Raw genomic sequence first — 14,675 nt, forward strand, 5'->3', positions numbered from 1 at the left:
ACATAACAGTTTAAACTGAAACAAGCACAGATGTGTGTTTATTGTAAATGATACCTATAAGTTTTTTACTTCTAATTGCTCATAAGCTCTTGAAAAACTAAGTCTTAAGAAAATATTCCTTCCATTTAAACTAGCACATATATGAAATTGTTTTAGTAATGGATACCAGTCAACCTTTGTGTATTTATTAATGGTAACCTTGAAATTTGCACATAACTATATATCATTATTTGGATTTGATATGGTATCAAGATACCCAGTACCACAGTTAACCACCTCTAATACCCCATTTTCTGCCATACTATGTAGTTTTTAAATACAGGCAGTCCCCGGTTTACGATGGAGGTTCCGTTTTTACGCCGCGTCATAAACCGAAAAATCGTCAAAAATCCTAAGAAAACCTTACTTTTAATGCTTTGGGTTTATTGAAAACGATGTAAACTGCATTTTTATTGAGTTTTTCATAAAAAAAAACTCCGAATTTGGATTATTCTGCCGTTTTGGGGTAATTTTCTTCTGTCGGATCGGCGTACGACGCGCCATAACCCCGGAACATGCGTCATAAACTGGGAAATAATTTCTGATGAATATATTTGAAAATCGTTGTAACCTCGGAACGTCGTAAGCCGGACCCTTTGTAAACCAGGGACTGCCTGTACTTTCTTTCAGGGTACAGTATAGGTAATGGCTCAAAGTGTAAAAAATTTAGGACACCCAAAATTTTTTTGCATACACTAGTTCTTCCCTAAAAATCTCTTGAATTTTTACCTGGAAATAAGATCGATTTCCAAACTAGAGCTTGGAAAATGAATTAACTGAAATATTCACACAATCCAGTGGCATTACAGTTAATCAGGAATGACCAAACAAATGTACATCATTAACGATCAGTAACAATAGTTGGTAAAGTATTACCATACCTGCCCCTCTGAACTCTTCAGCTTTCACAACTGCAGCACTGCCACTGGTGTAGGTAGTCAAGGTTGTTTCACATTGCTGAATTGTGACACTTACAAGTCTCTGTAATTGATCCATAGAGCTTATGGGAGTGTCAGTCAATCTTTGAGACAAAACCTCCCCATATAAGAAATGTGTCTTGTAAATCATTACAGTATAAGTATATATTCTTGTAGCACAAACATCACATAAAAATAATCTGTATTTTTCCTAGTTATACAAACCCAAGTAAAATATGTATATCTAACTTTCACCTATGAACACCCAAAATTTGTCTCATGAGCTGGGGTTAGAAAGTGGGGTTGATGGTCAAATGAGTAGGCAGTTCCCATACCTGGTGATACTACCTTGCTACCAAGCTTCGGTGAACAAACTAGCTGTTGCTGAAAGATACTCACTAAAGAGACTTGGGATTGTTTACCTAAGAAAAATGCAATTTATTATTAGAATGTTTCAGGTTTGTGATTTCAGTTTTGTGTGATAAATCAGAAATGAAGTGGTCCAAGATTATGAAGCATTTTGGTTGCACCTTACCTTACTAGCTAAAACATTAGTCATGCTGAGTATTATATTATTAATTAGTTTAACCAGACCACAGATCTAATTTATATAGCTCTCACAGGCTAGATGCTCAATATTGCAAAGATCCTTTTTTTATTTTATTAGCCATAGCTTATTGTTGTTGTTTTAGATTTAGCTGGCCTTGTGCCAGCACGGGCTCTTGCTCCTATAGCAGCCTGTAACATAGCTTATTGTTATTAATGCTAGTTATATGAAAAGAATAATTCTGTATCACATGTCAGTTTCCATTTAGGGTTTTTGTTAAATTTACTTGTGCAGCAACTTCCAAAACAAAGGATGGTTATACTTAGCTTCAGTATGTCATTTTCATTCTTTTACTAGTTAAATAATTATTATTACTCTTTAATTTTTCCTCAGGTACAAAAAAGGATGTTAGAAATACTACTGTTTTGACTCAGAAAGATGGGAAGAAGCTCTGTAAACGATGTAGTCTTGCAAAATACGTTGAATGCTCTGCCAAAACCAGTGAAGGTGTGCAAGATGTCTTCACCTTTGCTACAATGGCTGCCATTGGATTAACTCCTAAACCACGGCAGTGCACCATTATGTAGTATTCAACAATGCATCTACTCTTGAAATGGGAATCAAATCTTGAAAATTGGTTTTTAGTTTTGTCATTAAATTGCCGTGAAACTCCTTATTTATGTGTTATGTATATTTTATGATATTACTTATAACCATAAACAACAGAAAGCACTGTAGCATATGTAAATAGTTCATCTCAAGAAAAGTCATTTGAAATGCATGGGGTCACCTAGATTTATTTGCATTTCAGATGAGCTTATGTATAGAATTCACACCACTTTCAGGTTCTTTGGTTTTGTTTGTCAATTGATCGCAATAAAACGAGTCTAATCTTGCCTAGTAAAGATTTTCAAGGAGGTGCAGTGATGAAATTTTGAAAATCTCAGCGGAATTACAATGTTGTGGTGCAGTACGACTGGAGTGCATTGTGTTAAAAAGTGATGATAGTTTGAGTACACTTGTGGACTAAACTCATTACTTGATTTAATAATATTCAAGATTTGTAGCAATTTTAGCTATGGACAATTTATGGGTTTAGTCTAACTTTTAAGAGTATTTTTTTGTTATTCAAGTTCTGGTCATCAGGGATGGTCTTACTGATGAAGACTCTTGGTTAATGATATTCAGAATTTGGCAATGCTCTGTAAACCATGGAGATTTTCATTATATATGTTCATATTTGCAAAGTATGCAGGATCATCTTTAATGTAGGCCTTTACTTTTGATTGTAAATATGGAGAAGCTTTGGGGAAAGTACAGTATATTAATGGTATGATGCACAAACATTAGATGGTAGCAACTGCTTCTATAATTGTAAATATCTGGAGAAGAGTATTTTTATGATGTTGAAAACATTCTGTTTAGATGCAATTACTGCAAGAATTTTGCATAATGGCACATCTTTATTACTGCTCATGCAGGCAAATGCTTTTTTGTGAAATAATGTTAACCATATATTATTTATTACCCCTTTTAATGAAGTTAATACTGTATTTACATATCATGGTTTCCAGAGGCCACATGAAGAATCCCAATAAAAAATTTAATATTAGATGCTTCCATAAATGAAATTGACTAAAAAAAATACTATCCAAATCCATTTGGAGCTTCCAATTTTAATTTCTTTTTAAACAGGTTTTCCATCACACTAGAATGATTCTATAAAAATTATAGATAAATGTGGTAGAGTAAATATAGAGTGTGAAGAATTCAACAGTTTTACAGTCAAATATTTCACATGATAGAATGTTTAACAGTCAAGTAAATCCAATGATACAGACCTGGACTTTCGACTATTCTTCAATTTGACCATAATACTGGAGGGCCATTAATAATTTGCAGTTTAAAATTGTATAGAGATAATATTTCCTTCAGGTTGAATTTTTTGAATTCTTGTCTTACTGAAATGAACCAAATTTCACCAGAATGATGAAGTGGGTTTGTACTTTGAATTACTCATAACTTGCTTGAATGTTGCGAAAAATTTTTATTTGTTCAGTTAAATAGTAGTTTTGTCTCACCATACTTTGGGGTTTATTATGTACTGTATATATGTATGAAAACTTGCCAAACTGTTTAACAGTTAAATATCAGAACTTGTCAGTCTGTGAGAAGTAGTTTTGACAATTGAGTCACTGTTCTAAAATTAGCTGAGAAAGGGAGCAAGGTAAAAGCTAAAGAAATTGTGGAAAGCAAAGCAAATAAGTCTGAAGTGATGCTGCAAAGATTCTCTAGCATTTTGTAGCATTCTGCGCACTGTTTATGGTGGTAAACCCATGTTCTGATTTGTTTACTTTTTAGGTCAGGTGTTTTGAGTAACAGAACTACAGTCACAAAGGTGAAATATCAGGTGTCCTCATGCAACAGAGAGCCAATATCAAGTCTCATGGGCACTATATAAGTAATTCTCATTTAAAAAGAGTACCTTAGTAATAAAACTTAAACCAGGAAAATTTGTTAAAGAATGGGGAACAAAAGTAGGATTAACCAGTAATAAAGTTTCTTATTCAGAAATGATACCTTCATCCATTTGTATGGAAATACAAACCACTGCCTTTTATGAAGAGTGTTTCTTAACAGAAGCTGAAAATAATCATTTACACTTGTATCAAGGTGATTAATATAAGGAAGGTAAGTGAATGGGGGAAACCCTACTCACCTGCCATATGCTGTCACCTTTTCTGTGCCTATGGTTCAGTTGTCTTGCTGTGCTCTGACTAACTTTCAGGTATGTATGGTGTTTGCTTTGATTTTTGTTCAGCATGAATTGAAAAAGAAAATATGAACAACAAAGGTATGAAGGATGTAAGCAGGCATTTTTCTGCTTCAAGTCCTTGGTGTTAGTGTAACCAGTATTATTGTCCTTTAGTGGTAGGTCCAACAAGAAGTATGCTGGCTGTTCTACATGGTGGAGAGGTTCAGCAGCAGGGAAGGAAGGTCAAAAGATGTTTCCTGGTTTCTGTCTTTGATACTGCTGAGTCTTCTGGGCCTTTTCCTCCAAAACTTGTATATTTCTCTCCCTGTCTTCTGCTTATTCTCCTCTGGCTCACTGAGAGGGGGGGGTGGGGTTTACTCATGCAGGGGTAAGTGGCCAGCATGTGCTCTCTGACAATTTCTGACCCAGGTGCACATGTCACTCTGCTTAGGTGATACTGCAGCTTGTTTGTGGTTCATCATCCCCTACCCCAGCATTGTTGGCAGCTTTGCTCGAGTACTGGCATTTGTTCACCTGCGGATGAGACATCTGTTGTACGTGTAGTTGATACCAGATTCTCTGAGTGTGCATGTGAACCAGAGTTTCCCACTTTTCCTTCTCCCAAAGTATGCAGAGAAGAGTCAGCACTACCATCCCATTTGGCAAATATATGATCTCCAGATTGTGTGCATGTAGATGGAAATTCACATGCAACAAATTCACTGCCAGATATTGTGATAGTCTGTATACAAGTGATTACATATAACCTTGGGCAGCCCATGGCTTATTCAGAACTCTGGATGTGCTGTGCATGATCCCCAGATTGTGCACATGCAGACAGAGGGATCACACATGAAAAGTCAGTGCACTACAGTACCTCTGAGTATTGCTGTGAGCCATGTGCATGAGATAATGCAGACACTTGGGGCATTTCTGGTTTTTCCAAGACACCTGATGGGTGCATGCATGATAGCACGTGAGCCGTTCATCTGTAGCCTCTGCTAGTTTGGTTTTGACCGATTGTACAAAAGTCTGTGGGAATGTGTATCACAATTATGTGCAAGTACAAGTCAGTCTCATCTTATTTGGCATTCAATGTCCATGGTCCAAGAGCACTAACCAGTGCATGCTGGCATATGGGAGAGGATCCAACTCATGCTTTGGGGAATCTGTGAGGATCTGGGGTCCTTCTTCAGGTATAAATGGAATGCTTGATTCCTGGGCTCATTTGTGAGCTTATTGATCTTAGGGAAACAACCACTGCTTGTTTGCTGAACCAGTTTTGTTGACAAGCATACTTTACGGTACACTCCAGAGGTATGGCAGCCATTCTGAATGTTGTGGTCATTGCTTGCTCAGCGTGCCATGGATAAGATTAGAAGTTTGATTTGCAGGTCAGAAGGTTCCCTGCTGTTCAACAGATTGAGGAATCCACTTTTCCACCATTGACACACCAAAGGATGTTTTGCAGTATGCAGACTTATGAACAACCTTTCCCCTGCATTTCTTCCTTCTCAGTTACAGAGTCAGAAGCCATGTCTTTCCAAGGAGCATCGTGGTACATGCTTGCTGACTTTTTTTGTCACTGGACTCTAATCTGCAGATGAGACAGTTAAGTTCCTGAGGTTGTTGGTATTAGGAGGAAAGAAATTAATTTCCCTTTTGGACTGAAGTGCAACCTACAAGCAAACTTTGTCTTAAGATGTCTTTTGTCTATGCTCTTCTCCAGACAAGTTTCAGATATAGAGCAAAAAAAAGTTATAGTGCAAAAAAATTTTGGAAGAGGGACTGGCCATTTTCTTGGGATATGTTGCTGCCACTTCTGCATCGTCCTTGAAATCTTACCTGTATCAAGAAAAGCACTTTTCGTTTGGGAATACTCAAACCCATTCTTAAAATTGCGTTGAAAACCCAGGTTTAACCTTCTTGCTTCACATTTTGATATTGTTTGTATGTTATTGTGCATGTGTAATGAGTTTGCTCATAATGGATTTTTTTCATTTATGTAGCTATATAATAATGTATATAAAATTCAAAATATGTGAAAGCACAAGGAAGAATGCAACAACTATTAGACTCATAATATTTCCATTAGATGTGCCTCTTAATTTTAAAACTTATTTTCATTTTCTAAACAAATATCTTTTTTTATGTCACATATTTGCATTGATTTATTTATTATTGCTTTTCCTTTCTTGGTGAGAAGCCAGCTGAGGATTGGAGGACTTGTTCATATCCTTCTGTCTGTTAGTTTTGTGCAACATTCTGAGATTGTCCAGTGTCCAGGGCAGTCTCAAAATGCCTTCCAGCAGCCCTTGGGCCATCTGAATATCTTAATTTTTTCTCTTTTCAATCTGATTCACCAAGTGATCAAGTGTTTTTCACTCCAGGTAGCTCCTTGTTGGCTCTGTGCCAAGTGTTATCTTGTTCTGTTAGCTCTTCTGGTTGAAGTACCCAGAGGTTTCTCCTTTGACCCACTCTTCTCCATTAGCCACGTTTTGTGGTACCCTCAACTGTTTGAACCAGGGAGTGGACACCTCCCGTTGATGTTGTAGATGGCTCCCTTTCCGGATGGACTTTTTAAAAACTTCCAGATTTGCTCATCATCTTCATTGAGATAAGCTCCTCTCAGTCCTTGCAGTGATATCTATTGATCTGATTTGAGCTAGGTCTTTTGACTGAAAGGCTTGGACCTCTTCCTCAGTAGAGTTGCCCATGCCGGTCTCATTAACTGCTGCTTCTGTAGAGCCATTGGGAGAGGCCTCAGATTGAGATCTTGCCCTCAAGACTTATTTTGAGAGCCTTAGTGTGTTGACAGGTTGCACAACCTCTTGTATCTTGCCTGGCTGTCAGAGGTCTGGAGAATCCTCTTTCTCAAGTTTGTGATCAAAACTCACAACCCATCAGTTTCTGACTGAAGATTCTCCTCCTCTTGACAAATTGTTAGTGGGAAGCCAGGTGAGATACTTTTGTGCCTGGTGCAAGGCATGCAATGTTATCTAATGAGAGAACTTGACATCTTAGGCCTCAGGTTCAGGGTTTCTTTGTGATACTGGCAGGCATATAAGGTGGTGTCTAAGAATACCCTTTCACTCTGGCTTCAATGAGGCAATCAAGCAAAAGTGTTTTGTCCTGCAAGGAGGGTCATAGTCCAGTTTTGGTAAAAGCTCACAAAACCAGGGGCATTGGTTCATCCCTAGCTGTTTGGAGAAACATTTTGGTTTCACAGGTAATGGGGGCAAGTGTCCAATGGCACCAGACTACCTTCACCTCATTTTTCCTGAGGGACATGGCCCAAAAAGGCAGGTCACCTATACTCAGATGGCTTAATGCTGGAGGCTGAATGGGGGTAAATCTGAGGCTTAGCATTTTCAGGTGGAGATTCAACTTGCCAGTGAGTTTATTGACTATCTTTGCATCTAGAGAGTGAGTCTCCTACATAAAAGACAACTGTTTGCCATAGGAACAAATACCAAGTTTTAAAAGTTATTGTATTTTTTGTAGGTATGCAACTCAGAGCCTTCTATCGTAACCCCACCTCAGCCACCCTTCATAGCCGAATGCTAAAGTAAAAATGCTGGCCTACAGCAGGTAATATGGGTTCCCCAGTTCACCTGCCTACCTCCAATTACTGTATAACCACCTTGTTATCAAATGTAAATTATCATTTCCAGCTCACTGTGATGAATACTACATAAAAGGGTGGTATGTATACCTAGGAAAAATACAAATTACTATAAAAATTTTGTTACTGAAGACTGTGACACATGTAAGAAGATAGCCTTTATTTAGCTTGCTATTCAACAGTATAATAATTATACATTTTAATTGTATTTTGTATGGCTGGTTATTTACATTGATATTTCATGGTGTAATCTGTAATGCATGTGAAGTCCAATATAGTATTTACTTCACATATTAAGTTCTTAAAAGGGGTAATCTGTAAGCCTTTCATCATTCCTCAGCAACTTGACAAGCTTGCTGGAAAAATGTGTAATGGTTTAATATATAATGGTTTAATAATTACTGTTTCAGTAAATGTTATGCTGTAGAGTGTATTTTAAAATGTTGTGTGTTGGCAATTCATTTAAGATTTTTTTTTCACATTTTTCTCCCTCATAACTAGTGTGCAGTTCCTGGAATTTGCAGCAGTTGATTAAATTAAAGTTACTGTATTGGCTGAATTTGCAAAAGGAATTATAGTACCCACAGAAGATTTATTACAGCTATTAAAACTTTTTTCAAACATCATATTTGCTAAATTTGCTTCAGGAATGATAGTACCCAGGAAGATTGATTACTGCTTTTAAATCTTATTTTCTAACAATATTCATAATGTAAAAAAAATGTGAAACACAACAGTGCCTTAAGGTGTATGTACTGTATATAATAGTGTGATTTGGTAAAAATGCTAAATATCAGAAGAATAACTGACATAATGAAAATCAAGACTTTAAGGTACTCATGAATGACTGAAGGAATATTATGCATGATAACCCTATACCTTCAACAATATGTTTATGATGAATATGACATGAGAATTTATAGATCATTTGTAAACATCGTCATACTTTACCAAGTAGTGAACAAGTGATTGTCACAACAGACCTGTTGTAATAAAGTTAAGAAATAAGCTCTTGTTAAGAAATCTTGTACAAGTGCTCCATTAAAATGTCTTTCCTAGTTTTCATTTTATTGGGAGAAACTGTTCCTAATAAACATTCTGATTTGTGATTGATTATAAAATGGTTCTAAAAAAGAAAAAAAAAAAAAAACTCCTGAAATCAGTATAGTTACACACTAAAAGTAAAGCCAAAAGCCAGCTCATCTAGTTGTGATAGAAATAAACCCAATTTATTAAACAGTATTTTATTTAAAACTTAGTTCTACATAACTCCTCCTTTAATTCCATGTCCAATACCCTTCTTTTCTTGGCTAAGTCGAGTAATTATGAAAATTTTTAAGTATGTTTTAAATTTAGTTTACTCCAGCACTGAGGTCAAGAACATTTTTTTTTTTAGCTTGGAATAAAAGTTTATAAGAGTACTTTACGAGCTTTTTTTCCTAAGCAAACTATCTTACACTTATGAGCTATACCACGACTACTTTTATGTCAGTCACTCATGACAAATTTCACTCTTACAAAAACAATGTACACAATACTTTCACACACAATTAAATAAATACACACAATCTTTTATCACCAATAATGTGGTTTCAGTGAATATGAAGTAATGCTTCACTTGCTCCTCCTCCCTCCTTATTTTTCTTCTTTTTCTTTGGCTGTGGAGTATCTGGAGCATCTATGGTTTCTTCTTCCATAGCATCAAAGGCATAGTCAACCAACCACTTCTCCAATAGCTGCTCAAAAAATTCTTCTAGTATCTTGGCATTCTGATATATTTCGGTATCTTTCTGTAAAGAATAAAAGGAAAGGGATTCACTACAAAATGAACATTATTATAAAATTAGTTATTTGGATACTTTCCTACTGTTAAAGTTAGCTTATATCTTTGCACTGCTACATGCGATCAACATAAAAAAAAAAAAAAAAGATTCTAGGACACACTGTAATCACCAGTTTCCCATCAGGTGGTATCAGAATGTTTACATTCTTGTCAGAATACTTCAAGACAACCCACTAAAATGTGGGGTAGTTGGGTGGGTTTCCACTGTAACAGTGCTCCAGGAACTCCCAAGGTTAGGAACGTTTTTGAATCAGCCGCCATTAGGTATTGAGCAACTTTTCGGATTTCAGAAAGGAAGTTTGCTCCATAAGTACACAAGCCAAGTTTATTTCCAAAGAAAACATTCTGTGAAACTCAAAAAATATAGCATACAAAACAGCCATAATTTGTGTATATCTTCTGATCTTGTGTATCACGTGATCATTAAAATTTGTCCAAAAATATTTATAGTTGTGTATAGTGCAAGATGTATTTTCAGTAGATTACACTATGCTAGGCTTTCTATGCCTGTGATTTTGGTACATGCCACCGATAATGCGTATTACATGAGTTAGCTTTCAACTAATAAATAGGCCTAGAAGCCAAAGTTCATTAGGTTAAATGGGAATCTTCATACATTAAATCAGGCCTACCAACATAGTGACTTGTCTAAGAATTACTCACTATTTCTTTAACAACAGCCACTTACTACTGCATGCAAGACACTGGCATAAACAACAGCAAGTGCTGACATAAACAATCGAATCGAGAAACAGCCATTTGCCAATGTCAGTTACCGACTTACTGTAACTAATACACCTTTATTAAGGGTTGCATTAAAATTGCTGACATTAAAAATTTGCTAATTTTCAACATTGACTTTCATAAATGAGAGTAAAATAAATTTTTATTCATCCTTGACTCAATGGAGAGGAAAGTGTTAAGAAAGTATGCCACTAAATTTACGGTTGTACCTATGGCTGAAGAAACAAATAATGTGCGGGACACAAAATGTTTTGGAGGAGGCAAAAGCAACATTCAATACTGGCAAAATCACACTTCTACTTCATTTACCTCGCTGCAATTATAAATAAAAAGTTGCATTTTTAAACCCAGCAGTGATAATTTAAGGAAAAAACGAATCTTCGAAATGCGTTTCATTTAGCAACTAATGGCTGTAATGAAGTCGGTAAAATGCAATCAGCTGATGATTTTAAGAATGTAAACATTATCAGAAAGCAAATGGCGCCTGAACACTTTGTTCATAAATTATAATACAATAATAATATGACAATAATGCATGAAATATAACTGCATCCAGTATATAAAGCAAGTTTTATCAAAATGATCATTCTTAATACAACTCTTATTTGAATTTTGCAAATGGATATCTTTTGGTGTAACAACCTCTTGTGGGGCCAAGGGAGAGTCTCCACTGGTGTAACAACCTCTGCAGTGCCAAGAGAGAGTCTCTCTCTCTCTCTCTCTTATGCAGGTTTAAAGAAACAAAAGCATCAGATTTAAGGTTTTTGCTGAAAACCAAAGTCAGAAATGTTTGTAGTGTTGAATAACAATGAAAGGTTCCTAGAGATCAGAACTCGACAGTGCGCATTTAAAGTGGTTTAAGCTCTGATGAACCGAAGGTGTAAGCATCTCCGGGGAGATACTTAAAGGAGCAGGCGTGAGTCTTCATAAGGAACTAAACCTAATGAATGACAGTGATTATTCATAATCTTTGTTCCACTTTTGTTAACACAGCAATATATTTGTGGAATGAGCTGACAAGATTTGTTTACCTAAGGGTTTTTTAGGGGTGATTTCTGTCATCCTGGATTTTCTGTGGTCCAGCTATGGGCTGGTCCGAAGGGAGCCAGTTTTAAGAGACTGGACTGTAGTTTTATCTTAATTTTCATTAATTGGAGTGAATCTTACCTACTGTTAACCCCTTTGCCACCGGCCTATTGCATAGCCACTAACGCTTGCCTACCGCATGAGACCCCCTGTCGACCACGAGTATATTAATCATCACTTGCTCCCACTAAATTTTATGTTATTCATATTTTTCCTTTATATTCTTAAGTGAAAACATTTACAAAAAATCCTTGGACTCCCTACCATGGCATCTCATGACCAATACATATACATATGAGGCATTTTATTCACTCCCATTATCATCAGCAAGCTATAAAAAATATACATCTCATCATGAGTAACAGGCCTCCATAGAAGTCCATTCACCTTACGCTTTCCTGTTGAGCGAAAATACTCCTCTGCCCGAGCATTCATCCGTTCACACAATGTCAATTAGATCACCACAAAAAAAATTACAAAATGCATCGCGTGGGCAGGTGAAATCTGGTGTATAAGCAGATCCCACTGTCACCCTCTGTGAAATCGAGGGGTGGGTCTGGGCGCATGTCACAAAATGGATTACTTATGAACTGCCAACCTTCATCAACAATAGGTTCAATGCGTTCCAAACACTCGTTGTCACTGTCATCCTCTAAGAAACTAACACCACTATCACTATGATCATCATCTGATAGATCTGGCAGGCACTCACATCCTGACTCTGAAACACTATCATCCAACATGATGCTGAAAAAAAAAACATATAAAATAACTACAAACAAAAGAAAAAAACATTTAGACTTCAAATCCACATGGTTTACCCACAAACTCATGATAATCCTTCTCAGATAATAGCCTGAGGTGGACTGGCACCTGTTGGACAATACCCCTCCTAATATCCCCATAAGAAAATGACGTCACAAAGTCCATTGGACACTCATTGGCTAGAATGAATAGTGGGTGGAGCTTCAGCACCTCTCATACACAATACTATGTCTGAAACCTGTCCAAGCTTGAGAAAACCGCTTCGCTTTTCGAGGAGGGATGAAAGACGTATATGTGTATGTCGCGGTCTTTTACTACTGGACCGTAAAAGACGTACATATGTACGTCCCGGTGGTGAAGGGGTTAAAGTTGGCTGTTTACACAATGAGGATGGTGGTTAGTGCAGCCACAGAAACAACTGTTCAGCCAAGCAAATTAAAAACTTTTTAATGGGGGGGAAAACTTTGAAACAATCCTGCTTGTTGTGTGACCCTACCTAGTAAGTACTGTTGTCAGACATTAGACCACAGCAAGGTTCAAGTCTGTCCAGGTAAACCCTTAGAATTCTAACTTGACATAAAGCCTACCAAAGCATTCAAATTAGGTGCCTACACAAACTGGGAGGAGGTTTTGCTTCTATGTCTTTTCTCTTATTAGAAGAGGGGGGTTTCCACTACAACAAAGCCCACATTCAAGAAAGGGCTTGAAACTCACAAATACACTTTGCCACAGCAAGAGCTAATAGAAAAGTGTTTTCAAAGTTCTTAAGAGCTGCCTTATCCAAAGGCTCAAACTGAGGTCCAGTAATGTTAAATTCTTAAGGCCTACAGCCAAATTCCATAGTAAACCATGATAGGAAGATTTTAAGGATTTTAAATTCTCTCCTCAAAAGATCAAAAACTTCTTCCAAATTTAAATCTTGGGCTACATTCCAGTTAGCACGATGCAGAACTTAAGACAACATAAAGTAACATCCTTTGATTGCTGGGGCAAAAAACTGCAAACCTGAGATACCAGAAGAACTGAATCAGGATATCTATAGTGTACGGGCACTGGATAACCCTTGGACCAGCACCAAAATCTATAAACTGAACATTGTTACTGATACAGTCTAGACTAAGGAGTGCTTCCCTGGGCACTCTAGAAAAGCCTCTAGCTTGTAACAAACAGTTGACAATCTACATAAGAGTCAGAAGCATATAAAAGTTGGATTGGATCGTCTCAAATAAGACTGTCTGAAAAGATCTCTCCTGAACAGCAGGAGAGGAACCTCTACCACCAGGAGAGGAAGTTCATTGAAACCATTCCCTCTGGGGCCACCAAAGTACTATCAAAATCATACTTGTGCTCTGTGAAGCTCGCAATTTGTTGAGTATTTTCCTAAAAACAGCAAACACAAAAAGTGTAAAGGTCTAGATTTGACAAAGTGAAGAAAGGCATTGACTCCCCATGCCTGAGGATCCTGGCATAGAGGGCAGTAAAGTGAGTGTTGTGTTTTAGGCAGTCATGAACAAACTGATTTTTTTTGGTCTCCAAATATCACAACTTCTGTCAGACCTGTGGAAGAAGTGACCGTTCTGATGGAAGACCTTGCCCTTTCCTGCCGAGTTGGTCTGCAATAACACTGTTTCTCTCTAGGACAAAGTGAGGTAAAAGAATAATGTTCATGGACTCTGTCAGAAAGCAACAGAAGTTTCTTTGACAGCCTAAACAGCTCTCTCAATTTTTGTCTCCTTGCCTCCTCATGTCAGAACAAGAGACTGAATTGTAGGAAATGACTGTGATCATCTTGTCTCTGACTAGATGTGCCGCTTGCATAAAACCACTGGACACCACCAAAGGCTTTAGTTTTTTACAAGCAGTTTGCTCTTCTCTACATTCCAACTCTCTGAAATCATATATTTTTCAGAGTGGTTCCCCAATCTGCCTCTGAGACATCTGAAGACAATGTAAAGTCTGGGTTCCTAAGGTCTACAGGTAGACCCATCAAAATTCTCTCAATAACGATAGAAAATTGTCTATCCATCTATTTGTCAGAAAAAAACCGAGAAGGGAGAGTCGATATTCATCCCCTGATAAACAATCAACTGGATCTGAAAAAGCACAACTTTGTTGACACTGACCAAATATGCACTGCCCTGAGGCTAGACATTAGAGAATCCTCCACCCTCCAGACTGCCTAAAACGAATTGGTGAGAACCAACCCATTGTCTAAATATAGGGGAACTCTGATACCAAGCAGATGACTCCATCCTGCTAAAGAGACTAACACAGGTGAATACTTGTAGTTCCTCACTCGCCCCATAACACAGAGCTTAGAATTGGAAGACTTACCCTTAAAAGACAAAGCATAG

The 14,675-nt window shown here is 37.2% G+C and overlaps 2 protein-coding genes across 15 annotated transcripts in view; one reads left to right on the forward strand and one right to left on the reverse strand.

Moving 5' to 3' along the window:
- The window catches only part of LOC136836302 (ras-related protein ced-10-like), a 383,808-nt gene extending 374,867 nt beyond the window's left edge, over positions 1–8,941 (forward strand). For all 7 annotated transcript variants that reach the window (XM_067100416.1, XM_067100417.1, XM_067100418.1 and 4 more), the window contains one exon: positions 1,897–8,941. In XM_067100416.1, coding sequence (XP_066956517.1) covers positions 1,897–2,090 — 194 coding nt within the window. In that variant the 3' untranslated portion in view covers positions 2,091–8,941. The remainder of the gene's footprint in view (positions 1–1,896) is intronic.
- A 170-nt stretch (positions 8,942–9,111) lies between these two features.
- Positions 9,112–14,675, reverse strand: part of LOC136836301 (E3 ubiquitin-protein ligase TRIM33-like) — a 313,581-nt gene continuing 308,017 nt past the window's right edge. For all 8 annotated transcript variants that reach the window (XM_067100414.1, XM_067100413.1, XM_067100412.1 and 5 more), the window contains one exon: positions 9,112–9,673. In XM_067100414.1, the coding sequence (XP_066956515.1) occupies positions 9,476–9,673 (198 nt within the window). In that variant the 3' untranslated portion in view covers positions 9,112–9,475. The remainder of the gene's footprint in view (positions 9,674–14,675) is intronic.

The sequence above is a fragment of the Macrobrachium rosenbergii genome, chromosome 56, assembly GCF_040412425.1.
Source record: "Macrobrachium rosenbergii isolate ZJJX-2024 chromosome 56, ASM4041242v1, whole genome shotgun sequence".
NCBI classification, from domain to species: Eukaryota; Metazoa; Arthropoda; class Malacostraca; order Decapoda; family Palaemonidae; genus Macrobrachium; species Macrobrachium rosenbergii.